The following is a 25,850-nucleotide window of genomic DNA, read 5'->3' as shown; positions in this document are numbered from 1 at the left end:
GTGATTGGCTGAGGAGATACTCGACTCCTCAGGACATGCGCAAATGGATAGCAGCCCAGAGTGCATTGCGTCACCAGACAAAGACCAGCAGCGAGAAGGGAGCGGCACGTTTACCAAGATGGAGTCAGAGAGGGAACAAAGTAAGCCATTTGCTCGTGATAAATTCTTATTTTTGCGCTGTTGATGACGTTTTTATATAAATGTTTTACTCTATCAAGTTTCTGTGTTGTTTAAGTCAAGTCCTGGTAGTGTAGAGGGGCCCTGAAGTGGCATGGATTTGCCGTAATTTTGTTGGGCTTTTTAGTTCATTCTTCGTTTGAAGGGTTTGGTAGCCATATTTTTCTGCTTCTTCAAGCCTTTATCGACGCCTTTTTGTGGGGGGAAATCGCCTTTACAGTTCCCGATCTCTTTCTGTGGATTCCTTCATTCGTGAAGCACGCGGTATGTGTCAAGGAAACATCTGTTGTTGCCTGTAGTTTTAGCTTTCTTGCCGAATGTTTGATTTCGATGTATTTTCGCTTCTTCGATGGTCGACGCATCGCATGGGTATTCCCTGGGCCCATTACCTCCTTTTTGAACAATTTTGGTTCCTTTCAGCCGTGGTTTCTTTCACATCGAAACACGTGGTTAAGAGATTAGTCTTGTGACCCTTCTCTCTTCGAATAGATCTTGCTTTCCATTTTAAACGGTTTTCGGAGGCTTTTCGCTCTCCTTTAGTTCTTTGCCAATCTCAGCCCCCATTTTCTAACATGGGTACAGCCCTCGAATCAAGCGGTGTCTTTGAAGCGAGTTTACTGGACAAAGCTGCTTCGACTATTCCACAGCGAACTAAATGGCGGATAATGATTCAGATAGCGACGAAGAAGTCGATATTCTCTCAAGTGTAGACGAAAGAAAGAGACCAGTGATGTTTGGAGAACATTTTACCCACCATTTTCAGCCGTCGTCCATTTCTGTAGGCCATATCGGAAGCCTTCATGGAACAACCGCCGTTTCATTCTTTGGTCACGAACAGACAACGAGGTAAATTCCTCTTGCAAATTATCCCACACTTTGGACGCCATATTTTCTTTGTCTTTTTGATCGAAACGTGCATGTATGTATCCCAGATCGCGCGAAGGTTCTGTAATTGAATGATTGAACACTGGTGTGAAGGGAAGAAAGAGTAGATTTCTGTGCCAAACGAACGAGAAGGAAAGAACTTGCGTGGTAACAACGTAACAATACAATTTCTTTGCTATCGATGCGTTGCGTGTCGCACACAGAACATCGAGTGGCCATGATTTTGAAGTATTTTCAGTTAAGAAACGGTATGGTAATCTTCATTAATCCCAGCGAAAACCTTTCCCTTTCTCTTTTGCCTCCTTTCAACATAAGATGAAAACAGAACGTCGCACGAAATTTTCTGTCTGAAATACATGTACGTGTTAGAAACAACGCCCTGTTTGTTATAAGTTGTATTTAAGTTTCATGTTGAATTTTTTTTCGTCGGTTTGTTCCATCGCTCTCTCAGACTTTTGAAACAAACAGCAGAGGAAATGATCTGCCTAAGGTAACTAAATCTTTCTTCTTTTTGAAGCTGAATTTTTTCCTCTCCATTCCTGGTTTGTTTGTTTTTTTTTAGAGAACGATTTTTATCATTTCACAAATATTACTTACTCGTGACAAGAAAGCATCGAGTAGGACATGTTTGTTTCATCATGTTGATTTCATGATTGAATGTCTGTTTCCAGTGGGTGATTCCCAAGTGCACTCGATGAGGAGGGATGTCTCTTCGAATCCTCTTGTTTTGTGTTTTAAAAGTAGCACTTGCTGGTTTGGGATTTACTTCTCTTCCAGTAGATAGCATATTTTGTGTAATTCTATGGCGATTTATTATCAAGGAATTATTGAAATCCTTTATGTGCCTATGATGTTATTGTCATTGCCGAAACTGATCAAGGAACATGCATGAATTCTCATATCCTTTTCTCTTTTGAGCCATATTCAATCAATGAACAGAGATCTCTTTAGAAGAGCAAAATACAAATTCATCAGAGGAATATTTTCTTCTGTAGCTAGTTGATGGGTCAATTTAAGCAGTAATGGTTGGAGATTATGTTATGGAAACAAATTTTTGTTTTCTGAGAAGATGTTAGGCATCATTTTGTTTCAGCTTCTTGAACTTTGTGTGTTTTGAACATGGATACACTGAATGATAATCTCTGAATAACTGAAATTTGAAGAATTTGTGGTCATCATAGATTTGAATAGTTAGAAATTCATTAAAAGATGGACAAGTATCTTGTTCTGAAGCGATTGATGAATCAAAGTCATCAATGACTTTTTCATTATTATGAGATCTGAATCAGTTTGTTTGGGAAGCTATCTATGGAGTAGCTCTTTTCATTTAAGTTGGATTGTCCTAGGTGACTTAAAACAGATTTAATCTTGTTATCAGGTTTACTGTTTTTGTATTTTTCTTCCACAAGCAATTTTGGAATATTGTGAGAAAGTTTTCAGCAGAGTTATTTCAGCCTAGCTTGTTCACTTTGAAGATTTTGATTTTAAATGTGATGTTTTACATGGTTAAAACCTACTTTTTGAAGTCATCCTAAATTTTAGTGCTCACTTTTGTTCTGTGATCTATAAGTTGCATTGTGATTTGATTTGATTTGATTTGACTGGTTATGATCAAAACACAAAGTTATTTAGTGCGACAGAAAAGTGAAGAGGTTAATAGTAGGAATGGCATCAACTGAAACCCAGGTCAGTGTGTAACAGGGGTCAAAGTGGAAAATGATGAACAGATGCAAATCTGAAAACTATTGAGTATTTATCCCAGATTAAATCAATTACATAATTACTGTGTTTGATAAGAACCATAGGATTGAATGAAAGTAAAATTTTATTTTGAGCCTTGGAACTGAAAAGAATTTAAAAAACAACATGGTTTATCTTATTGGAACTAATTATGGATGGTGTGGGGCTCTTGCCAGTACAAAGGGAAAGAGAAATCTTACTAACTGCCTGTTTGGGAGGGTAATTTGCTTGGCCTCCTCAAGGGTTTTCAAACCTTTAGATTGAATCACACTTAGCTTAAAAATATTTTTTCAAGACAGACTTCTAACTGTCAGAAGTTGAGAAAACATGAAGCCTAAAGACCTCTTAGACCAAATTCAAAAGGGAAAGACCATAGTTGATAATTGTAGAAAATCAAATTCTTAGCCAATGAAATTTAATTGCATTTTGCTTTTTGAGTTGACATATCTCCAAGAACTTGAACACTTTTCAGTTCTTTTCCACTCTGTCTTTCAATTCTTTCAAAATTACACAAACTGAAGCATTGACAAATTTAAAATAAATCTTACACTATACTGACTGGCTATAGAGAGTTTCAGATTCTGAGGAAGGGGAAAAAACTTTAAAGACACCAGTGTAGAGGTTTCTGACCTGATCAAAATTCTCCAAAATCCCCTCAACAGAATGAATTTATTATGGAGTAATATTGACAACTCATAAATCATGGGAAATGTAGTAGTTAAGCAGTGTACTGCTTATGGAATAATTTTGATTTTCCACCAGTTTCTACTGAAGTACAATGTGTGATCTGATGATTCTGAGTTACTTTACAAGGAAACAGCATCTTTCTCTATCACACTTTCCCAAAACAATGATTATGTCTTCAGCAACCTGGACAATTTTATTATCTGAGAAAAGAGAGCTCAATACTGTGAACACAATCAAGTAACTGCTTAACTTAGAAACCTATCCTTGCTTTACCTCGTGTGGTGGTGTGTTACCAAACAAACCACTTGTGTACAAATCACAGTCTTAGATATTTGGTACAGCAACAGATCTTTAGTTTATTTCTTTGAACCTTTTCATGATAAGCACACATGCAACTGACATGGCCATAGACAGGAATGATTACTGTCCTGAAAATAAAAGTTATAAAATTCACACAGGGTTGGTAGATATTGCTTCTTTACCCCTTTTAAGTTATATTAAGGGTTCCTTTTTGTTAAACATGACCTGAAAGAATGGAACACAAAGATACCAAGCTGTAAGAGTATGAGATTTGTTTAAGAATGCTTGGGAAATGTCACCACTTTCATACAGGCTTGTTAATGCATTTTCAATTGAAATCATGTATGATCTTTTGTCAAGCTTTGTGTTTCTTCAGAGATAAGAGAGTAATTCTCTCAGGAAATTAAGCTTGTTTCATGATCTTGCAAAGATCATCACATACTAGTTGCCACCATTGTAGTTGATATTCTCCATCCACACAAGAGTATAACGTTTTCTATGCAATGACCTTTCATGGCACAAACCAGCAGTAACTTTTATGATTATAACAATTTAAATATCACTACTCTTCCCTGGATGAGGTACAATTTTAATGTTGCTTACCCCTGAGCATAAATTACAGAATTTTCAACTGTTCCTCAGTCACACATTCACACTGTTAAGTACTGAGAGAGGAATGGTCAGGAGATAGTCTCATGTGACAGGATGACTGCTACAAGGGCTTAAATCTGTATCCTCTGACCTGGGGCTTAATTCATGAAAGATAGGGAAACATAGGGGGCTGTCATTTTTCTTTTCTGAGTTTCTTTCATCAAAAAATGTATAGTTTGGCTACTTAACCAATGAAAATACTAGAATAATCAGAATGGAATGATGTTTGAACTAAGGCTTTCATTATCATTTTTTTACAATAAGATCTAAAAATATTACTCAATGCCTACAGAGTTACCAAATGAATATTTTTGAGAAATGAGTCCTTGTAGTTGAAAAAGCTTTTTTCTAGGGCTTGTTTACTTGTAGCTCCGATGTTTAGGCAGTGTTGTAATTGAACATAGAAGTGATGGAGAATAGCCAAAACTTCTTAGTATTCCTAAAAAAAAAAGAGAGAGAGTGCTTGTAATCTCAGTCAGTTTTTTTTTTTTTTTTTTTTAGATGATTTTTGAATTGACATGTTGTCATTGAGAGATGTGCTAAAAATCATCATTACAACAATTATTTTTCTTGTCACCTGTTTTCTTGTATAACTATCTTCTTGGAAAACATTTATCCAGTGCTTCATATCAGTTACAGAACCTTCTGCTATCAATAATTAACAAGAAAAGTCGTTTACCTTATATACATGTATACTGCACCTAACAGCTCCTCTACCCAATCAAACAATGATAGAATCAGTTAATAAATTGAACATTACATTTGATATTTGAGGTAAGATTCTACTTTGAGAACTGCAGGGAACTTAAACCCTTTAACTCCCATAAGTGACCAAGACAGAATTTCTCCTTACAAAACCAATATGATATCAAGCAGACAAGTGATGAGAATAAAGAAAAATATCTATCGGGGATTACTGGTTAATTCAATACTAAATTCTCTGAATTAACATTGTGAGAATTGTATGGAAGATAGTAAAGAGAATTACTAGTGAGATCTTGGGAATGGAAAGGTTAAGGAAAATCTTGGCCATGAGAGACTGAATTCTGCATCAAGTCCTGTTTATTTAGAGAGTCTACAAACAACCCACAGCAGAAACTGCTTTCAACCAGATGCATGCTTTGTCCTCCCAATCCAAAACTTAAGCTCCACTTTACCTCAGGCATGTCAGGTCGATTATGTCAAATCACAAGTATTTTGGTTTCTTCAACTTTGTTTAGTGTGAAGGTATGACAAAACTTGTGTTCAAGGCCATACAACAGATCTACAAAAAATAATTTGCAGCATACAGGTCTAACATTAAAAGTTATGAGACATATGTATCTCAAAGGGCAGGGTAAATTAGTAGTAACAACTGAGTTGATAGCATAAACTGTAAAGAGTTTGAAGAGTTTTTTCAGCTTTGAAACTCTGCGATATCCAATTTACATTATCAATGCAGTGGATAATACTAAATTACCCTTTTCAGCACCACAGTTTCTTTAAAAACTTACCCCCTTTATTCATGTATCTCAAACAGTTTGGAGAGAACTGAAACATTTTCTCAAAGCCAATACAAGGCTAAAAACCCTTTGTGGTCATAGGGGTATCTGCCATGATTGCTGACAACCCTCTTATTCCTAAGATCAAAAGATAAATTCACTGCACCTTATTCCATTCATTTTTCTTGTGACCCCTTTATGGAAAAATGTATCACTATCGTAGCAAGAAATTTCCTTTTGGTCACTCCTGTAGGTGAATGGGCTAACCCTTTAACTCATAGATCAAATTTGTAATTCTCCTTACTGTCAACCATACAATTCTTCTATTGTTAGTCAGAGAATTAGTATTGGATCAACCAATTATCCCCAAATTGATCTTTTTCTTTATTCTCATCACTTATCTGGTTGACATTGTATAGATATTGTAAGGAGAAATTCTGTCTTGGTTACTCATGAGAGTTAAAGGTTAAGAGATCTCTTATTTAATAATAAACCCCTTTCTAGAGCTTCAAGTTCCCATCAAGCCTCCTCTCCCTCCCCTGAAACAAAATATTGCATCCATGATTGTCGTCTACCTAATCTTTATCAGACAAGAGAGTGAATCTAACTCGGAAGGTTCTGACAGCAGCCAGTCAGAATCAGATTCTGACGATGAGGGAAATGAACAGAATGTTGCACCAAGACGGCCACCTCCTCCATTGTCACATTATCAGATGTCTTCACCTGGTGATTTACATCACACTGTAAACAATAATCCAACCACGCCAACACAGAAGAAGAAGTTTGATGAAAGGGTATGCATCTACATGGCTATATAACTCCATAGTATTTTTTGACACTTGCAGTTGACCTTTTAACTTTCAAAAGTCCCTATAACATTCATACATTGTCCCAGACACAGGTAATCAGAATACCTAAACTTATCAGGTTAAGAGGTTACCTCAATCTAATGCCAAATTCTCATAATTAATTTATAAGGAAATTTGTTGCAGCTAGAGGGAAGAATTAACAATCAGGTCTTAAGTTTAACGGCTAACAATGATTGAAAGATCTGTGTTAGTGACAGGGTACTTCTCTCAAAGCTGCATATGTATAATTGCAGTAAAACCTTCAATTTTGTTGAGGCCAGGATATTGCAACTCAATTACCACAACTTTTTCCACTCGTACCCTATTATGCATATCCTCCATAATTTTCCCTGTATATTTACTGTGGAACAGACAAGGATAATTTGTCTTGCAATCAAGCTTCTTCAGTTGGTTATCATTTGTTAATTCTCCAGACCTTAATGTTTGATTAAGCAGTGATACTGTAAGAAGATATTGGAGGCTGGTCACTCTTAGGGGTTAGGTGAGAGCAGCTGGATACAAACAAAAGTAAAATTACAATTTTACAGTGTATTTGTCAGAGATTTAGTTAGCCCTTTTACTTGTATAAGTGGCTAACATCTAATTTCCCATTACAAAATCACACTTGAATCAAACATTACAATCTTAAGAATAAAGGAAATGATCATGAACTAAAGAAGCTCTTGATTGTTAGACAAACTCTCCTTGTCTGCACCTTAGGAAATGTGTAGAGAGCAGTATGGAGAAGATGCATACTGATACGTTAAGTGTTAAGAAGCATTATATTCCACTGTCTGAAGGCAAATAGAGATCAATAAGATCTTTGTTCTAATATACTAATATTTTTCTGTATTGACATTTCAGTGATATTATCAATAAGTACAGTTTCTAATTTAAGTTTAAAGTATTGGTATTCTGATGGTTAAATTAGTTTTGGGAAGAGGATCCAGAAACATATGGAGTCAGAAGATCTGGAAGATCAAGAAAGGAACCAGAAAGATTTACTGTAGCTCAAGAGGTACTGTGGCTGTTATCAAGACTTAATATCATACATGTTAATATATCTATACTCCAACTCTCATATTCTTGTGGAATGTCCATTATAAAATAAGTCATATTATGCTTACTTTTTTAGGAAAATAGCATGTATATCGGTATGGTGTGTGACACCTTTGAGGTTTTGATTCAGATCTGAGGCCAATGCAAGAGAAAATCCCCCAGTTTTTAAATTTACAGAGCAAATCTACTTACTCATATGCCTTGATAAACCCTTGGCCTTAGAAGGGAGAACTCAGGAGAGGAAGTTGTGCCAGAATTCTTGGCATGTCTAGACATTTTTTTAACATCTTTAGAAATCTTTGGGCTTGATTTTTGCGATTCATCAGGTCCTCTTGGAAAAACTTATACTTTTGACTCCCCAAACATTTAGGTAGTGATAGGTGTACTATGGTGTGATACAAAGGTGATATGTTCACTAAGCATCCATCTTTTATCCCAGATGGCCTTTTTAACTGTAGTTTGCTTGTTCTTTTTGAAAGTTCTTCAAAATCAGTAAATCTTGTAATGAGATTAAGTTTTCATAATTTTATTTTTTATCTCCAGGGATCAGGAAGTGAGGATGAAGAGAAGAATGAGGGAGTACTCAGAACAAAGAAATTAAAACCAAAGGGAAGGAAAGGAAGAAGAATTTCATCAGCAAGGTTGGAGGAAACTTGTTTATGTGGTTACACCACCCACATTTCAGACAAGAGTCTAAAAACTCAAAACTAAATGAAATCAGAAATACACATATAGTTAAGGGTAACTCAGAGCAGACATGAATATCATTAGCAACCAAGAAAAGTCAGAGGTGAACAAGCTTAAACTTTGGATAGTGTGTTTGATCAAGTGGGAATTAGTTACAGGATGGTGGTTGGTTTTCTTTCCAAGTCCTAGGACCTGAATTATCTAGGCATCCATTGCAGACAAAGTAAACTAAAAGTAAATAAAGGAGTATTGTTCAACTTTTTATTGACATTTAAAAGACATTTAACCTTGTGACTCCCAGGAGTGACAAGCATCTAATTTCTCCTCACAATATTCACACATTAAGGTCACAAAATTCTCCTTATCAGCACCTCAGGAAATGTAAAGAGAACAGTATGGAGAATATGCATACTGATGTTAGGGTGTAAAGGGTTTATAACCTCATCAGCTACATATATGTGAAGTTTCTCTGCTCCCCCCTTCCTTTTTCCCACCCTTCTTGTATGTTTGATCTGTACCTGTTCTAAACTGCTAGACTACCTCTTTCTTTTAGTGAAGACTGGTCAGTGGTTGATGGTCAAGGAAGTGACAGTGAAAGCAGTGACAACTACACTCCTGATCTTGAGGTTAGAAACAGACCTAGACCTGTGCCACGTCCAAATGCAAGGGTACCACCAATAGTGCCCAAACCAAAAGATCTTGCACCTCGAAAGAAAGTTAGTGTACATGTACCCTCACCACAAAAACCACCCAGTAGAGTGAAGAAACTTGAGAGCGAAGAATCAGATGAAGGTGATGAAAATGATGATGACGATGATGATGATGAGAGTAATAGAAACTCTGTAAGAAGGGCTGCAGTAACAATTTCAAGGTAAGTACCAGCAATACTTAATTTTGAGCAGTGCACCATAGCCTCTCTACAGAAAAAAATTCCTACAAGTTTATTAAGTTTATAGTATTTAAAATGTGATGTCCGTTATATATTTGTTAATGAATTAGGAAATAACAGGCAGGAATTAATACACAAACTTGTTCAACTTTTCTCAAAGTTCATAATGCTGTACTATATGTTCCGTAATTTACAGGTATGTTTGGTATTATGTAGCAGTTCCATGCTTTTTGTATAATTTTTTTGTTTTCAATTGTAACAGCTATAAAGAAGAGAGTGAAGATGGAACTGACTCTGATGATCTGGTTGAGGCAAATTATGACACCACTGGAGAGTATGTTGAAGACGACAGAGAATGCATTGAGAGAGTCCTCATCAGCCGTGTTGGCCGACCAGGGGAGATTGGAGCCATGACTACAATCTATGCACCAGAGTATGAAGAAATGCAGAAGCGTGGGGAACCTTTCCATGGAGAACCCAACGAGATCCAATACCTGATAAAGTGGAAAGGTTGGTCACATCTGCATAACACATGGGAAACTGAGAAGAGCCTTACTGATCAGAATGTGAAAGGAATGAAAAAATTAAGCAACTTCATTAAAAAAGATGAAGAAATTGCAACCTGGTAAGAATTCTGCTGTTTATAGGGAGCTTTAAGAACTCATGATGGCTATGCTGTATTTTCTTATGGTAGATCTATTTTGGAAGAGTGATCATAACAGAGCTATCATTAGCTGAACACAATCACACTCAGAGGTAACACTTTCATATTGATTTAATTCCTTTTTTTTAGGAAAAAGTTTGCTGCTCCAGAGGATGTAGAATATTTTGATATTCAGTTGCAAATGAACTATGACCTCCTGGATGAATACAAGGAAGTTGAAAGGATCATAGGTACATGAATTTCATCAATTAACACTTTTATTTCTAGTTATTTCAAGTAGCAATTGAATATCAGTGATATAAAAAGCTTTGTACATTTTCTTAACAACTCTTTTTTCTACTCCAATATGAGCTGTAGTATATACAATGTAACTACATGTATCTGGAAATATTTACACTTGTTCTCTGTTTATACCCTCTTTTGGTGACACTAGGAAAACCCTGAGTACCATAATTATTTAGAGAATGTCTTGTGTGTCGAGGAAAAAGCCAATTAGGTGTCTGAAAACTAAACAGCTTTGGGTTTCCATGTTGCCTTGTGTGGTTTGAACTTACATGTGATTGGTCAGTACACAATTGACCTGTTAAAGTCAGATTTAAGTTATAGCTTTTGAGCCTTACAGTAATTTTTCAGAATGTAAAAGTTTGTACAGTAAAAAGAGACTCTATTCATTGAGTTTAAATTCATAAGAGTAGAAAGTTTGAGATGGAACTCCAAATAAAAAATTTCACCATTTTTTATAGACCAGATTGGTGCAAGAATATATACAATACTTGTAGAATACTAAATGGTTAGTAATTGTATAAATTGATTATGGTTTACCATGCAAAATTCACCTTATTTTTGCAGCTCATACTGTGGTAAAAAGTGATGTGAATGGCGGCACTGTCAACCAAGTGGACTATCTTTGTAAGTGGCAGGGTTTGCCCTATGTTGAGAGCACTTGGGAAGATGGTGCTCTTGTTTCCAGATTTTATCAACTGAAAGTCGATTCTTACCTCAACCGACAACGCTCTGAGAAAATCCCTGGAAAGAGTGCAAAAGTAAATCGGCAGAGACCAAAGTTTACTCCCATCAAAAGACAGCCATCCTTTCTTGGAAACGAAGATCTCCAACTCAGAGATTATCAACTTGATGGACTGAATTGGCTGGTTAACTCTTGGTGTAGAAGCCACTCAGTGATTCTGGCAGATGAAATGGGACTTGGTAAAACAATCCAAGTCATTTCCTTTCTCTCCTACTTGTATAATGCTCAATCTCTCTATGGACCTTTCTTGTTGGTTGTTCCACTGTCAACCATGGCTGCTTGGCAGAGAGAGTTTAGTTTATGGGCCAGAGACATGAATGTGGTGGTTTATCTGGGTGATGTAACAAGTAGAAATAAGGTGAGTTTTTTTGTTGTTGTAATTATTGTGTTGGTTATGGCCCTCTTTGTCCTAGCCTGAAGTCAAGGAAGTTATCCCAGCTTACCACTGAACCCTGTCCTGCACTTTGGTCAGACAAGGTATCATACATTGTACCTGCAGTAGTGGACTTTCCATATATGCATGGGTGAGAATCCTTGTCAAAAATCTTGAAGTGCCATGAAGAGTTCACAAAGGGATCACTGTGTGATGTGGTTGTTTGCTGGTTACTTACAGTTTAATGAGAATTTTCTGACTTTTTGTCTTTACAGATCCGTGAATATGAATGGTATCGTGCCAACAGCAAGTCCCTCAAATTCAATGCACTTCTGACAACCTATGAAATCTTATTGAAAGACAGGGTGTGTAAAGAAAGTAGTTCTAAATTTCATCACAGAACTATATGAGCCCAGGATAAATCAAAGTATAAATTTGTTATTGATAATTATTTGTTTGTTTGTTTGTTTGTTTGTTTTGTTTCAATTGGTGCTCTGAAGTCAATAAAGCAGTCAAAGCTAACCCTGGTAATTCTTATTCAGCAAACATTAGGAACTATCAACTGGTGTTGCTTGGTGGTGGACGAGGCTCACAGACTAAAGAATGATGATGCTCTTTTGTATAAAGCTCTCATGGAATTTACCACCAACCACAGAATTCTGATAACAGGCACCCCACTGCAGAACTCTCTAAAAGAACTCTGGGCTTTGCTACAATTTATCATGCCTAATAGGTAATTCTTGATGGGTCTTTTTTTCTGAACTGTAATTTTTGTGACTCTAGGAATGAGATCCTATGAAAATTTAAAACATGGATTTTTTTTTATTTGGGACCTTGTTGTTACCACCACTCTTTGGTTAAGTTTACTAAAGCTCTCAGCAAGAATGTGTGCCATAGTTGGTCAATTTAGGGGGCTGCATTTCACAGTACAGCCCATGAACTCTTGAGTTTGTTTTAATTGAAACCTCTCTCTAAAGAATGATCAACATCATACTAACCTCATTTTCTGGGTCTGTAATGTAAATTGCTAAGCCTCAAACAATGCTTGGTTTGCAACTTACAGTACAGACCTCAAACTTGTTTATTAAGATATTTATTTCCAGTCTCTCATACAGTGAAAGTTGAAAATATTAAAAACCTCACCTAAAATAAGGAGTTAATTTTCTTTATTGTGGATAAATATTATGATGTATGTGCAAACAAAGCTGTTCAGTTGGATGGTTTAGTAATAATAAATTGTGACAGCTATATCTATTGTTGTTATGCAGGTTTTACTCATGGGATGACTTTGAGCAGATGCATGCTACTCAAGAAGAGAAAGAAATAGGATTTTCTACTTTACACAAAGAATTAGAGCCTTTCCTTTTAAGAAGGGTCAAGAAAGATGTTGAGAAGTCTTTACCAGCTAAGGTAGAGATTGATTTCTTTACAAAATGTAACTTAATGAATTAGTTTTTTTCATGCTTTATTACAATGTGGCCTAATGGTCAGAGCACTGTGGACTCTGCATGGAGAGGTCCTGTTGGAGGCCTGGCTGGGTCAATATGTTGTGTTCTTGGGCAAAACGCTTTCCTCCCACATTACCTCTTTCCACCCAGGAGTATAAATTGGTACTGGAAAATTTTCAAGGAGGCCTGTTGAAATGCTAGGGGGGGAATTGGCATCCCATCCAGAGGGGAGTAGTGATACTCCTAATCACCTCATGCTAAGGAAACTGGGATAAGCTCAGGCTGGATGGGCTAAGTGACTCAAGTGCAGAATTGACCCTTTCTTAATGCGACAATAGTGAGCATTGAATTTTTACTCTGATGAACATAGCAGAAGAGTCACAAAGAGTGGAGAGTGGAATTCCCAATTTATTTGAATATTTATATTGAATAAATGTCAAACAGGTTCAAAGTAATAGATACATGTATGTATATTGGTGTTCAGTCTTATGCAGTAACTAGGGTGATGGTCACAGATGATGATGATGATGATGATGATTTTTCAGTGTAAAATTTTTACAAGGACAACAATTCTTACATTTTCCTTCATTGTCACAAATATAGGTGGAACAAATATTAAGAGTTGAAATGTCATCAATTCAGAAACAGTATTATAGGTGAGTAAGAAACATCTCTGTTTCCCCCCCTGGTCAGGCATATTAAGGAAAAACAAATCATATTCTTGTTATGGAATTTAATCCAAACAATGTCTTACATGTACCCATACAAGTTTGGTTGTTTCTTTCTTCATGATACAAGGACACCAGACTTAACAAACTGGGAGCAATACACATATTCTCTGTACTGTTATCTATACATTGGTTGAAGTGCTGACAAGGAGAATTTGTTCAACAATCAAGAGCTTCTGTTCAGTTCAGTTATTCGTATGACCTCAATGTATGATTTAGGGGTGGTAATGTGGAATCAAATTAGATGCTAGGCACCATAAGGATTCAAAAGGTTATATACTAGGTTCTTATTTTTTGTTCTGTTTTGATAGGTGGATCCTAACAAAAAACTTTGCAGCATTGAATAAAGGTTTGAAGGGAAATGCAAACAGTTTTCTAAACATTGTGATGGAGCTGAAAAAATGCTGCAACCATGCTCAGCTAATCAGACCAGATACTAGTCAAACAACCACCGATTCTTTGCAGGTACAGTACTTTGAATCTCAATAATTCTTAATACTACAGAGAGTACTACTACCTCCTAAAGTAATAATAACAATAATTAATATTAGTGAGATTTATCTGTGGCACATCCACAAGGTGCCTCAGAGTGAGAAGGAGAATCAGCAACAAACTTAACCAACATTTGCTGTCAGGTCAAGGAAAAGAATTGACTCAGGCCACAGCAGTGGGAGGCAAGCATTCTCACCTATGCTCCATTCCTGTTTACCTCCCTCTTCACTTGCGCTCGGTTATAGTTATGGACATTGTAAGTTTACTTGAAAGATGTTTACCATCATTATTAAGTAGTAATGTGGCCCTTAGCATTTCACATAGATAAAAAATAACTGTTAATGTTTTGTGTCATATTTTTCAGAACCTGATTAGAGGAAGTGGCAAACTGTTTTTGTTGGACAAGCTGTTGTGCAGATTAAAGGAGACAGGTCACAGAGTTCTGATCTTCTCACAGATGGTGCGAATGCTGGACATTCTAGCTGAGTATCTGCAGCAACGACGTTTTCTATTCCAGGTATGTGAAAACAACTTTTTCCTAAAAAATCATTTGTACCTCTCAATTAAGAGATAATTTTTGCATCAGGTTCTTCAATAAACAATAAGATTGTTGTGAGATTTCTATTTCAGGATAGTTGATGAAGGCAAAGCCCAAATCAGCTGTTGTGCATAGTGATCAAGAATAATAAATCTTATTGTCTTATTTTGAATTTACTCTTTGTACAAAACTTAACAACAAGACATTCTCTTGTTATTTTTTTACTTTGTTGACCCTTTAAGTCCCACTAGTGACCTACACAGAATTTCTCCTTGCATTATTAATAAGATATAAAGCAGACAAGTAATGAGAATAAAGAAAAATATCACTTAGGGGGTTATTGATTGATCCAATTCCAAATTCTCCAACTAACATCACACAAATTGTATGGCAAATTTTAAGGAGAATTACTCATGAAATCATGGGAGTTAAAGGGTTAACAACTGCAACTCTTAGTTGTCTCATTTAACACACTGTCTATCATGGAATAGAGAGCAAGTAGCCAATCAGATTGCAGTGTTATTGATAGAATTCCTATCGATTTCTGCTAGAAATAATTACTGGTGATGATTATTAAAATATGTAATTTGTGATTGTAGAGACTGGATGGCTCAATAAGAGGTGATTTAAGAAAACAAGCTTTGGATCACTTTAATGCTGAAGGATCCGAGGTATGTTTCTCTCTTTTTACTCAGTGCAAAACTTCACTCATTCCACCAATCAAGAACAAGAGTTAAAAAAAATTTCAGTGTAAGTGTCAGGTCTAATAGCAGTTACAAGCCACAAGTGATTGACACTTTCTTTAATTCCTAGAATTATAAGAGCATGGTTAGAAAAATCCACAAAACAAAATTATTATTACAAGAAAGTACTTTGTAAGTACTACTATATTTTTGTTTTTACAAAGATATCGAAGTGTCGAGCCATGCTGTGTAGATCTTGCCCAATATTGTGACACAAATTATTACTGTCATAACATGATGTTGGTTTTGTCATTTTCCTCAAGGATTTCTGTTTCCTGCTGTCCACTCGTGCTGGTGGCCTGGGCATTAATCTTGCCACTGCTGACACAGTCATCATTTTTGACTCAGACTGGAATCCCCAGAATGACTTGCAAGCCCAGGCTCGTGCACACAGGATAGGACAGAGAAATCAGGTTGGTTGGTAGATTTCAACATATGAAAACTGCTTAAAGGAGAAGTGTATTTCAGAAACCATCTAATCATCAACTCCTTCATTAATACTCAACCTCTACAAGTGACTGGCCTCTAAATTCTTGCTGTATCACCCCCCAAATCACATATTCAGGTCAAAAGGAAATTATCATGAACTAAAGGAGCTCATGATTGTTCAATAAATTCTCCTTGTCAGCACTTTAGAAAATCTGTGGAGAACAGTATGGAGAAATTACACACTGATGTTAGGTTTGAAAGGGTTTAAAAATTATGTCTGAAATTATGGTAATGCCTCAAGTTTTAGTTTCCAAATAGAAACCTTTTCTATCAAAAATTTTTCTTTCAAATGTACTTAAGAATTTTAACTTTGGATAGCTGTAAACGGCAGTAATTTGAGGGTGTTTTGATTCAGGATTGGTGTTGTTGCATTCTATTGATCCCAAACTTGTGTTACTGCACTTCGTTTCTGTTGGTATATGCAGTATTAAACATGTTTATTCTTCTGGAACCTTTTTGCTGACATGTTTCTCTAAAATTGCTAGTGGACTTACAGTGTACAGTTAATACTCTAGTAAAAATCTACTTCAATCACTCCTTTTCTTTACTAGGTCAACATCTATCGTCTTGTGTCTAAAGGCAGTATTGAGGAAGACATATTGGAGCGTGCAAAGCGCAAGATGGTTCTTGATCATCTTATCATTCAAAGAATGGACACCACTGGGAGAAAGGTGTTATCCAAGAATACTGGGGCTCCATCTTCGTAAGTTCGATACAATGTAGTTTATTTTAAGACCCAGCTACATTTTGCATTCAACACAAAGAGTAGATAGTAGTAAGTGAGCACAAGAACTCCTTTTGTCCTTTATATGCTCTTTGCAGACGACATAAACAGTAATAATTGTGATAATAATGATAATGTTAATGGCAGTACTAATAATCATGTCTTAAGATTTAATCAGATATCAAAGAACCTTGTGGCAAACCCATCCGAGCTCAACACATAATAAATTGCATTTTAAACAGCCTTTTTACTTTCCTTTTTTTCACACACATTATTTTTTTCTTCAGGAGTAATCCATTTAACAAGGAAGAACTTGCTGCAATCTTGAAGTTTGGTGCTGAGGAACTCTTTAAAGAAGGAGACGGAGAAGATACCCAACTGCAGGTTCATTATATTTTTCATTGCTAGAAATTTGTCGTTTAGCAATCAAAGTCTTCATAAAAACCCAAGGTTGAAAGTGATTGAGCACGCTGTGAGGATTCTAGTTTTGATCATCAGCCAAAATTATCTTGTCTTATCTGTAGAGTGGCAAGAACGTGTGATAGTGATCGGAATTTGTATCGATTGACCAATTGGCAGTGGGCTGTATGGTAATCTAATGTGTAATGAATTTTCCACTTGTAGGAAATGGATATTGATGACATTCTTAGAGCAGCTGAAACTCGGGATTCTGATGATCACCCTCATACTATAGGAGAAGAATTACTCTCACAGTTCAAGGTATGGTTCATGAATATGGCTATTTTTGTAGAGGCTGTCCTTAAAGCTAATGGGGTTTCTCTCAGGTAGAGCTGTATTGACAACATCTCTTAGCAGGCAAAGTTTCTTGAGAGTTTCCAGGGTTTTACTGGCTTCTTCAATCAACAACTCAACATGCTGGCGTAATGATTAGTTAGGTCGATTGTACACTGCCAAAAGCTTTCCTCTGTTGTCATGGATTAAGTAGCCTTGGGAGAGAATGGATTGGGTCAAGACACGGTGTGAGTTTCTTGTACAGATGTAGTTCGACCCAACCCCTTCTCCTTCATATCTCAATTATATGTTTGGTTTCCTTCAGCGCTTGTAGAATGGAAATGGAGGCAAAAAAGCAACTTGCCTAGATAAGCTGTTAAACGTGATTACCAACATTTTCTTTTGACAAACCTGAAAAACCGAGGGGGGAAAAAAAAGAAAGAAAGAAAAAAGTAACATCAACGTAAAGGATCAATGGCAAAGAATTGTTTCCATAAAGCGTTGTTACGGTAATGCCTGCAGGTTGCTAGTATTGCTATGGATGAAGATGAAGTTGCCGGAGTAGCTCAAGAGCCCAATTCAACAGATGAAGGCAAAAGCTGGTCAGACATCATCCCTGAATCAGACAGGAAAAAGATCGAGGAGGAAGAAGAGCAGAAGAAACAGTTGGAGTTGTATTTGCCGCCTCGTAACCGAAAAACTGTAAAAAAGGTACTGCCTTTTTCCCCTTCGTATATCGCTTCTCAAATGAAAGTTTTTAAGCTACAACCAAGGTGACTAATTGCGAATCAGAATATGCTTAAATGAAAATATCGCATGCAGTAATACGAACTCACAGCCTAGATAAGGGAATTGCCTCAAGAGAAGGAAAATGCACGTGACTACGGCATGATTGGTTTCAGTATTGCACGTGACTAGGGCATGATTGGTTTTAGTTTTGCATTTAGTTGGCTGAGAGAGTGGTGTTTCTTTTCTGAACCTCTTACCTAGCGAAGCAAAGGAAAACCAATGCAATATTGAATTTATTTCGACATTCGATGTAAAATCTATTGAATACGAAATCACATTTTTCATTCAACAGATGAATTATGGCAAAGCCGGGCACAGTGACAATGAGCAAGAAACCAGCTACAGAAGGAAAACGAGTCGGAAGAAAAAATCAGAATCAGAGAGTGATGATGATTCTGGTGGAGAAGGCAAAGGGATTAAGAGGAAGCGTGGAAGGCCACGCACAATAAAAAGAGAAGATGTTGAAGGCTTTAGTGATGCTGAAATACGAAGGTTGGAAACGTGACATTGATCTGTTAGTTTTTACTGAATAAAGTTCTTATAACAAACATCTTTCATATCAGCAAATATAGCTGGGGAAGGTTTAGGAGGGACTACCTTTCTTTATAAGTGTAAGATAAATCATTACTTTCCAGTATACCTCGCTAACCTGTGCTCACTTTTTTTTTTACATCAGATTTGTTAAAAGTTATAAGAAGTTTGGCAGACCAAGATCCAGGTATTCTGATGGGTTTTTTTTAACTTTAAGTCTTCAAGCACTGGTACTGTGTTTCTTTACGAAATGTAACAACTTCATGAATTCCGGATCTGTTATAGGTGGGCATGCGAGTTTTTATGTGTTTATGGATTAAATAAAGATTTTTCCTGGGGTGAAAAGTTGTTGATCAAGACTTGACAAACTAGAGACTGAGATTTTCCAACAAAGGGGGTAAGTTTCGAAAGAAACTGGGGTGCTACGTCGATGGGAGAGTATAGCAGGGTCATTTGGTATTATCAACCGAGTTTGTAACGTAAATTGGCCACCTAAAGAGTTTCAAAGCTCTGACGAAGGGCTAACGCTCGAAACGTTAGCTTTGAAACTCTTTAACGGTGGCCTATTTCATTACGTTATCAACTCAGTTGATAATAACAAATTACTTTGAGATTCTCCAATGCTATGAGCCAAACCGCTTTACTGTATCATATTGGAATGACACATTTTTCAAAATCTCTCTCGATGACAGACTTGACGCAATTGCAGTTGATGCTGAACTGGAAGATAAACCAACTGAAGACCTTGTTAGACTGGCAGATATTTTACATAATGGTTGTTTGCGTGCTGTGGCAGAATATGAAGAAAAACTGAAGGAAGATCCAAACTTTGATGGTAAGTTGTCGTGCATAGCCTTTGATTGTATTCTACTCTTGATGCAACCCCTAAAAAAGAATCCTCTTCATTGTATACTTGAAGTTAAACAATAAATGGGTTATAAGGTCTTAACCGCACAGACAACATATAAATGCTAAATCAAGTATAATATGATGACAAGGACTTATTTTTATGAACTGCCGTTGTCGAACTGGCATCTTTGGTTTCTGTATAAGTGTCAAGAAGAAAAGAATTGCCATAATTTGTCAGTATTTTATCATGGTGTTCAGTGAAGTAGAGGTTACTGTTTTTACCTGTGAAACTAGATTCTTTGAAAAAAATTTATGGGTTAGTTTGGCTCAGTTACGAATCCAATATATCCCTGATTAAAAAGCGTTTTAATTGAATCTCGTGAGAACGGGGTCTGTAATTTTTTGTGGACTTTCGTAACAGGTAAAAAGCGTGGAGCAACTGTACGACTCAGTAACGTGACCATAAATGCACCATCGGTGTTGAAACACGAAGAAGAACTTGAATCACTGGCCGTCATCATGCCAGCAGACAGTGACGCTAGACGAAAGTGAGTAAACGACTACAGTTAAATTTTATTTGAGGGACAGGTTGAACAGTTCAAGGCTAGCATATGACTTTTTTTTCTTGATTTTCCTCCTTCATGGCCCTGTGTCTTTCGTTTTATTCTGCATTTTTTACCTTTTTAGGTTCCGTCTGACTGCACCTGCCAAAAGTGTACACTGGGGAGTCCCATGGGATGTTCCTGATGACTCCATGTTACTGGTCGGAATCTATGAATATGGATTAGGAAGCTGGGAGGCCATCAAGGCTGATCAGAGTCTGTCGCTGTCGTCTAAGGTAAAAGGACTGCTCTCTGGTTAGCGTTTCAGTTTGAATCGCTTTGAAGTAGAAGCACGTTAATGCTGAATCTTTCTCCAGTTTCTATGGTATGGAGAGACCGAGATGACTGCATACCCCTCCCCCTCCCCCTTCTCCACCAGGGGAGGGAAGTTTATTTCAGTTATAATACCCTCACTCTCTCCCCCTCCCAGAATGAAAAAGTGGGAGGCTGAAGTGTCTTGCATAACAACATGACAAAATCACACGGCCAGAGGCCATTTTCTCTCATTTTACCGAAAACGGAGATCATTAACCAGACTCTTTTGACATAAATCGTTTTTTTTTTTCCCTCTTCTAGATCCTTCCTCCCGGGACATTGAAGCCCCAAGATAAGCATTTGCAAACGAGGGTGGAATATCTAATAAAACTTTTAAAGCAAGCTGCTATCGAAGACAAAGCAGAACAACTCCGAAAGGTTAGTGGTGTGATAGCGGTTAGTTTTACCCTTGAACCTGAAAAGCCTTGTTGGTTTTTTTCGCGAAATGGTTTTTAAACGCAACCGGCCTAATTGCTTGCACCTTGAGAGTTATGAGGGAAACGTGAAAGAGGAAATCGATTGCGGCACTCGAAAGATATCGAATTTTCATTTTCGAGGCCCCACCGTCCTACAGTAATTGTTTTTATTGAGCACCTGCAAAACCGCTGCTTTTCAGCTAATCCACGTAAACGCTCGGCTGTGTAATTTAAAGTTACATGTTAGGGAAGTCCCGAGAAAGGGGCTTTAGTTGTCGACAGTAACTGCATGATGTTTCGACAACCTGTGCGGAAGTCATCGACAGGTTGAAGTCATCATTAAAGTGGTCACTTGATTCTGATCATGACTTCTACTTTGGTTGTGCCAGCCTCGGTCAATGTTGCCGACATGACTTCTACTTTGGTTGTGCCAGCCTCGGTCAATGTTGCCGACATGACTTCTACTTTGGTTGTGCCAGCCTCGGTTAATGTTGCCGACATGACTTCTACTTTGGTTGTGCCAGCCTCGGTCAATGTTGCCGACATGCCTTCCTTTTCGGATTCCCTTTACCAAGTCGCCTAGCCTCAATAATTAAATTTCGAAGTCATATTTTCTTTTTCTTTCCTGCAGTCATCGCAAATGCTCAAATCTAAAATCCGTCAGCTGAAGCAGAAGGACACTAAGAAAGGGAAGCAGCAATCAGACGACTCGTTGACTAACAGCGCCGCACCGTCACCGATGGCTGTGTTGTCCCCCCCTGAAGGAGCAGAAGATAAAGAAGATGGAGTCGCTCCTGAAATAAGTCAGGAGGGTCAGAATGCAAAAGAAGGAAAGAAAAAGAGGAAGGCTCCCAAGAAGAAGGAGGGCATCAAAGATGAAGGAGATAAGGTTTATTTATATGCATTTGTTGTTTTTGTTGTTCCTGCTCACGGTATTTTTGCTAAATGTAAAAGTACCCACAAAGTACTTCGATTTCTGGTATAGCTAAGAAAATATGCAGAATGATTTTAAGTAACTGGTCAAATATTCTAAAAAAAACACGTCTCACAAACCGAGACGAGGGCGCTGATTCACTTGTTCATGTGTAGCTGAACTGATGTTAATAATTACCTTCGCCAACACATTTTATTAGCACGATATGGTGACATTCAATTTCTTCCCAAACTCTCTGCCCAGTCCCTGCTCGACCAAAAGATGTTCAACTGCTCGACCAAGAGATGTTTCACTGACATAAATCAAGAAAAAGACCCAATTGCTTTACTCAAACATTTGCGCAAATCTTGTCCATGATTTCTTTGTAGCCAAAGAGACAAAAGAAAGACAAGAAGGAAGTCATTAAAGAAAAGAAACCGGAGATCAAAGATTCTGTTTTTCAAGAAGAGCCTCCTACTCCTGAGAAGGATACTGAAGATAAAGAAAGCAAGGACGATGGAAAACCAAAGAGTTCCTATGCATTAGATGACATGGAAAAGGCCACTTTTGAAGCGGTGAGTGTAAGCAACGTATTCCCTACTTTGGTAAATTGGCTGTTCGGATCTGGAAATGTTTGGTGGTTCACATTTTCATGCATGCCTCCAAAGAAGCTGTTGCCGAACTTGTAGCATAAAATTTTTCGGGTTTTAATTTTAAGAAATTTTTTGGATTGTCCAAGTCCTGTAGATGTACATTTTCGAAATAAATGACGCCGCAAAAAAAATTAACTATTGTTAGTCTTATGAACAATTCAAGTGTATGAAACAGCTGTGATTTTCCTATACGAAAAAGACAAGAAAAATGGTGGACTTGTAACTTTGTTTCATCGATAATCTTTTTCTTGTTGTTGTTGCAGTGCAAAGAGAAAATGCGGCCAGTGAAAAGAGCCCTAAAAATGCTGGAGAGTCCAGAAGGGACCATGACTGAGAAGGATCAAGTCTCTCAGACAAGACAGGTAGATTTTTATTTTTCATTTCTCGTGCCGTTGACGCAGCAATGTCTCACTCGATCGAGGGGCGATTACAAGATTTCGATGAAAAACGAACTGAAGACATCGTCGGTTGAGTTACTTCCGGTCCGAATTTTTTACCCGGGTTTAAGCGGTGGAAGTGGAAATGAACTCGAGTCCAGGATGCTCCGAGCACTATTGATCCATCTTGACCCATTTCTATCAATCTACATGTCTATCGATTTTGAAAAAAATTGTGCGGTTATTTTGAATCAGAAAACAAAATTTTTCCTCAGTAAACTGCGCTATATTCTTATCTGTAATTGCCACTAGCAATTCAATTCCAAAGAATAACCTTTTCATTTCAGTGCTTGTTGAAAATTGGGGATCACATCACTGAAATCACATCTCATTATAAAGAAGGTGATGTTGTCACGGAATGGAGGAAGTAAGTGAACGGTTAACTTAACGTGAAGCCTGTAACCTGGCTGATATATTGTTTCTTATGGTGTAATTTCGTAAATTTGTATCTGTATTTGTCACATTTGGTTGTGAACTTAATTCCCTTTTGTTTCCTTCAGCAATCTTTGGACGTTTGTGTCGAAGTTCACGTCGTTTGAAGCGAAGAAGCTTTTCAAGCTTTACAAACACGCTGCTAAAAAGAGAGATGAGTCGAAAGCGCAAGAGGTACGTAGAGGGTTCTTAAAATTTTGGTATGGCTTTGCTGCCGCTATCAATAAAAACGAGATCAAATCGGGGTGTTAAGAAGTTCGAAAAAAGCAACTCAAGACTTTTAAGACCCGTCTTGTGACCCAGTTCTTTTCCTTGCAGCGCACTCAGAACAGACCCGCCCCTCAGTCACAGAGAACCCCTCAAGACTCTTCAGGAATGTCCCGAAAGCACCTTGGTGACCATGCTCCCCAACGCTCATCCAACGATCTCAAACGTCAAATGGAAGGAGGGAGCTCTTCTCATTTGGGGCCCGGAGGAAAAGTGCCCCGGATGGACCGCACTAACTCAGGGTCAAGTTCTCATAGTGGGGGGAGGCATTCTGGGGGTGGAGATGGCTACGACCCTCGACGGTCTTCGTTCAGTCATTCCGACAGAGTCAGCGGGTCGACCAAGGACAGGCCACGTGACGGGTAAGATCTTATGTCGCTTTTTATTGGAGTGCAAGATTTAGAAAATAAATTTGGCCACAACCCCAATTTTTAACCCTTACGACTGAAATGCTTGCACAAACTTGATAAACTACTAGAAATATCCTAGTGTCAACAATGACATATCCGTTTTTTTTCCCACGCCATCGCAGACATGACCACAGTCACAGGTATCACGAACCCCAGAGAGATAGGCCTTCCTATCATACTTCTGATTATTCCCGAACCCATGACAGGCCGTCGGAGCACAGTCGCTCCCACGATCAACATTCACGAGCATCTTATGAGAGGAACTCGGATCACCATTCCCGATCTTACGAAAAGAGTCGGGACCGAAGAGATGACCATCACCGAAGTAGTGTTCGGGAATACTCGTCCGAAAGTCGCTACCATGCGCACCGCGATCGGAACAGCGATTCATCGTCGTCACGTCACGGGAATCAAACAAGTTCTCCGAAGTCTGGCGAGGGAAAAAGACACGGAGAAGACAGACGCAGCCTAGAGACCGACAGGGAAAAAAGATGACAGCTTCTGACAGCAAAGTTTTAATCACCTTTTTATCACTACATTCCTGATTCTGTTAACTACCAAAAATAGAAATCCAAGAACATTTCAAAGTCGCCATATTTTTCATTTATTAAGTTTATTTATTTTCTAAATTAATATCGATTATATGTTCGTTGACTGTGGAGTTGTAAAAAGTATGTAAATACTCCTAGTAAAAAGCCCTCACATCTTGTCTCCCTTAGAGTAAAGTTCCACTTTACGAAAGAAGTCAAATTGAAAAACTCTTTTCTTGTTTCTCTGCTGTGCAAGAGAAGCTGGTATGCGCAATATCTTGTAGAAGTTTTGTACCGAAGGTAGATCGTATTTTAACATATTTTGCATCAAAGTGTAAAAAAGATTTACTGTAGTTGTACAGTTTTGAAGACAAAACGTGCGCCCAGAGGTATTAAAAGGGGTTTGTTTTGTATGGCGTGTAATATAGTTTATATCTTTCAATAGCCTGCAGTGCAGGCGTCTCTTTTTTTCGCGAGCGAACTTTATAAGCTTGCGATCGTTTATCCGACCGGCCATATTTCACTTGGAATAAGAGTGGACGGTGGGGGTAGGGGGCGGGGGAAGGGCGAGAAGAATCTTTAGTCCCCCTCTCCTTATTTTTGACCGTCGACTGCCTTCTTAGTACAAAGTTCTTTCTCTCCTCAGCCTTGCACTGCCACTAAAACCAAAGATGAGGCCATCATTTTCGTTAAGAAAATGCTGAGTACTCGCTCGCCAAAATTACGCCTGCTCTGCAGGCTAATCTTTCAATGACATGTCTTCGCGCACTCCGACTGGTCGAAAATCTCTCCATTATTGTATGGGTAAAAATATAGGAATTTACGAAAGCAACAGGCCTCACTTTTTATCAGTGGAGCACAGCAATAATCCGTTAAGTACGACATAAACCCATTTGGTGCGCATGTCTGCAGTGAGCCCATTGTGTAGCTGTTGGACTCTCACGTCAAAACATCCAAAGTGCTAAATTTTGGTGTTTGCTGCTCCCGGAAAGAGAGCACACAATATTCCCGGTAAAAAAATACTTTCACTTTGAAGTTCAGTGTACTAGTCATCCAATTAATAATCATTTGTTAAGATTCTCGACACTACCAACCACTTCCTCTGAAGTCAAAAGAGACTAATCTTAATTTGTCTTATTCGGAAATTTTGAAACCCTGCCCTCCAAATTCCTTTCTGGGGTTAAACATTGCGGAATTTTTTAAAGCTTGTACTATGCTAAGAGGAAGGGTTTTTTTTTTTGGCTAGTCTATCCGTAAATGCAACACACCAAGAGCGCGCAAAGATTTTCATGGACTGCCCAGACGAAAAAGTTTGACTTCTAGTCGAGTCGAGTCGCATGCTAC

At 37.8% G+C, this 25,850-nt stretch overlaps 1 protein-coding gene across 3 annotated transcripts; it reads left to right on the top strand.

Annotated features, from left to right (window-relative positions):
* On the top strand, positions 1–24,919 carry LOC113681592 (ATP-dependent chromatin remodeler CHD1). 3 transcript variants are annotated; one of them, XM_027198688.2, is made up of 34 exons: positions 1–140; positions 825–1,023; positions 6,511–6,715; positions 7,701–7,787; positions 8,372–8,469; positions 9,069–9,386; positions 9,667–10,029; positions 10,198–10,298; positions 10,918–11,453; positions 11,744–11,833; positions 12,011–12,201; positions 12,737–12,878; positions 13,520–13,572; positions 13,956–14,109; positions 14,501–14,653; positions 15,274–15,345; positions 15,681–15,830; positions 16,458–16,609; positions 16,918–17,014; positions 17,255–17,350; positions 17,885–18,073; positions 18,444–18,643; positions 18,828–18,869; positions 19,375–19,517; positions 19,953–20,079; positions 20,219–20,369; positions 20,710–20,826; positions 21,496–21,753; positions 22,167–22,352; positions 22,694–22,792; positions 23,155–23,234; positions 23,368–23,473; positions 23,618–23,928; positions 24,099–24,919. In XM_027198688.2, the coding sequence occupies exons 2-34, from the start codon at positions 833–835 to the stop codon at positions 24,469–24,471; spliced, it is 5,631 nt and encodes a 1,876-aa protein (XP_027054489.2). In that variant the 5' UTR covers positions 1–140; positions 825–832; the 3' UTR covers positions 24,472–24,919. The 3 variants fall into 3 exon arrangements, with proteins under 3 accessions (XP_027054489.2, XP_089059533.1, XP_089059534.1); XM_089203407.1 differs by having other exon boundaries at positions 73–140; positions 760–1,023; XM_089203408.1 differs by lacking the exons at positions 1–140; positions 825–1,023 and adding an exon at positions 1,469–1,552.
* Positions 24,920–25,850: the final 931 nt, after the last annotated feature.

This window comes from Pocillopora damicornis, chromosome 4 (genome assembly GCF_964200805.1).
Source record: "Pocillopora damicornis chromosome 4, jaPocDami1.2, whole genome shotgun sequence".
Lineage (NCBI taxonomy): Eukaryota > Metazoa > Cnidaria > Anthozoa > Scleractinia > Pocilloporidae > Pocillopora > Pocillopora damicornis.
Note: the sequence above shows the minus strand (reverse complement) of the source record. Positions and strands in the feature narration are given on the sequence as shown.

What these genes read in the sequence shown, in the direction of transcription:
- LOC113681592 (XM_027198688.2), top strand. Translation starts at nt 833, where the DNA reads ATGGCGGATAATGATTCAGATAGCGACGAAGAAGTCGATATTCTCTCA. An exon ending in GATTTACTGTAGCTCAAGAG is followed by an intron (nt 7,788 to 8,371) that starts GTACTGTGGCTG and finishes TTTTATCTCCAG; the next exon opens with GGATCAGGAAGTGAGGATGA. An exon ending in AATACTGGGGCTCCATCTTC is followed by an intron (nt 16,610 to 16,917) that starts GTAAGTTCGATA and finishes TTTTTTCTTCAG; the next exon opens with GAGTAATCCATTTAACAAGG.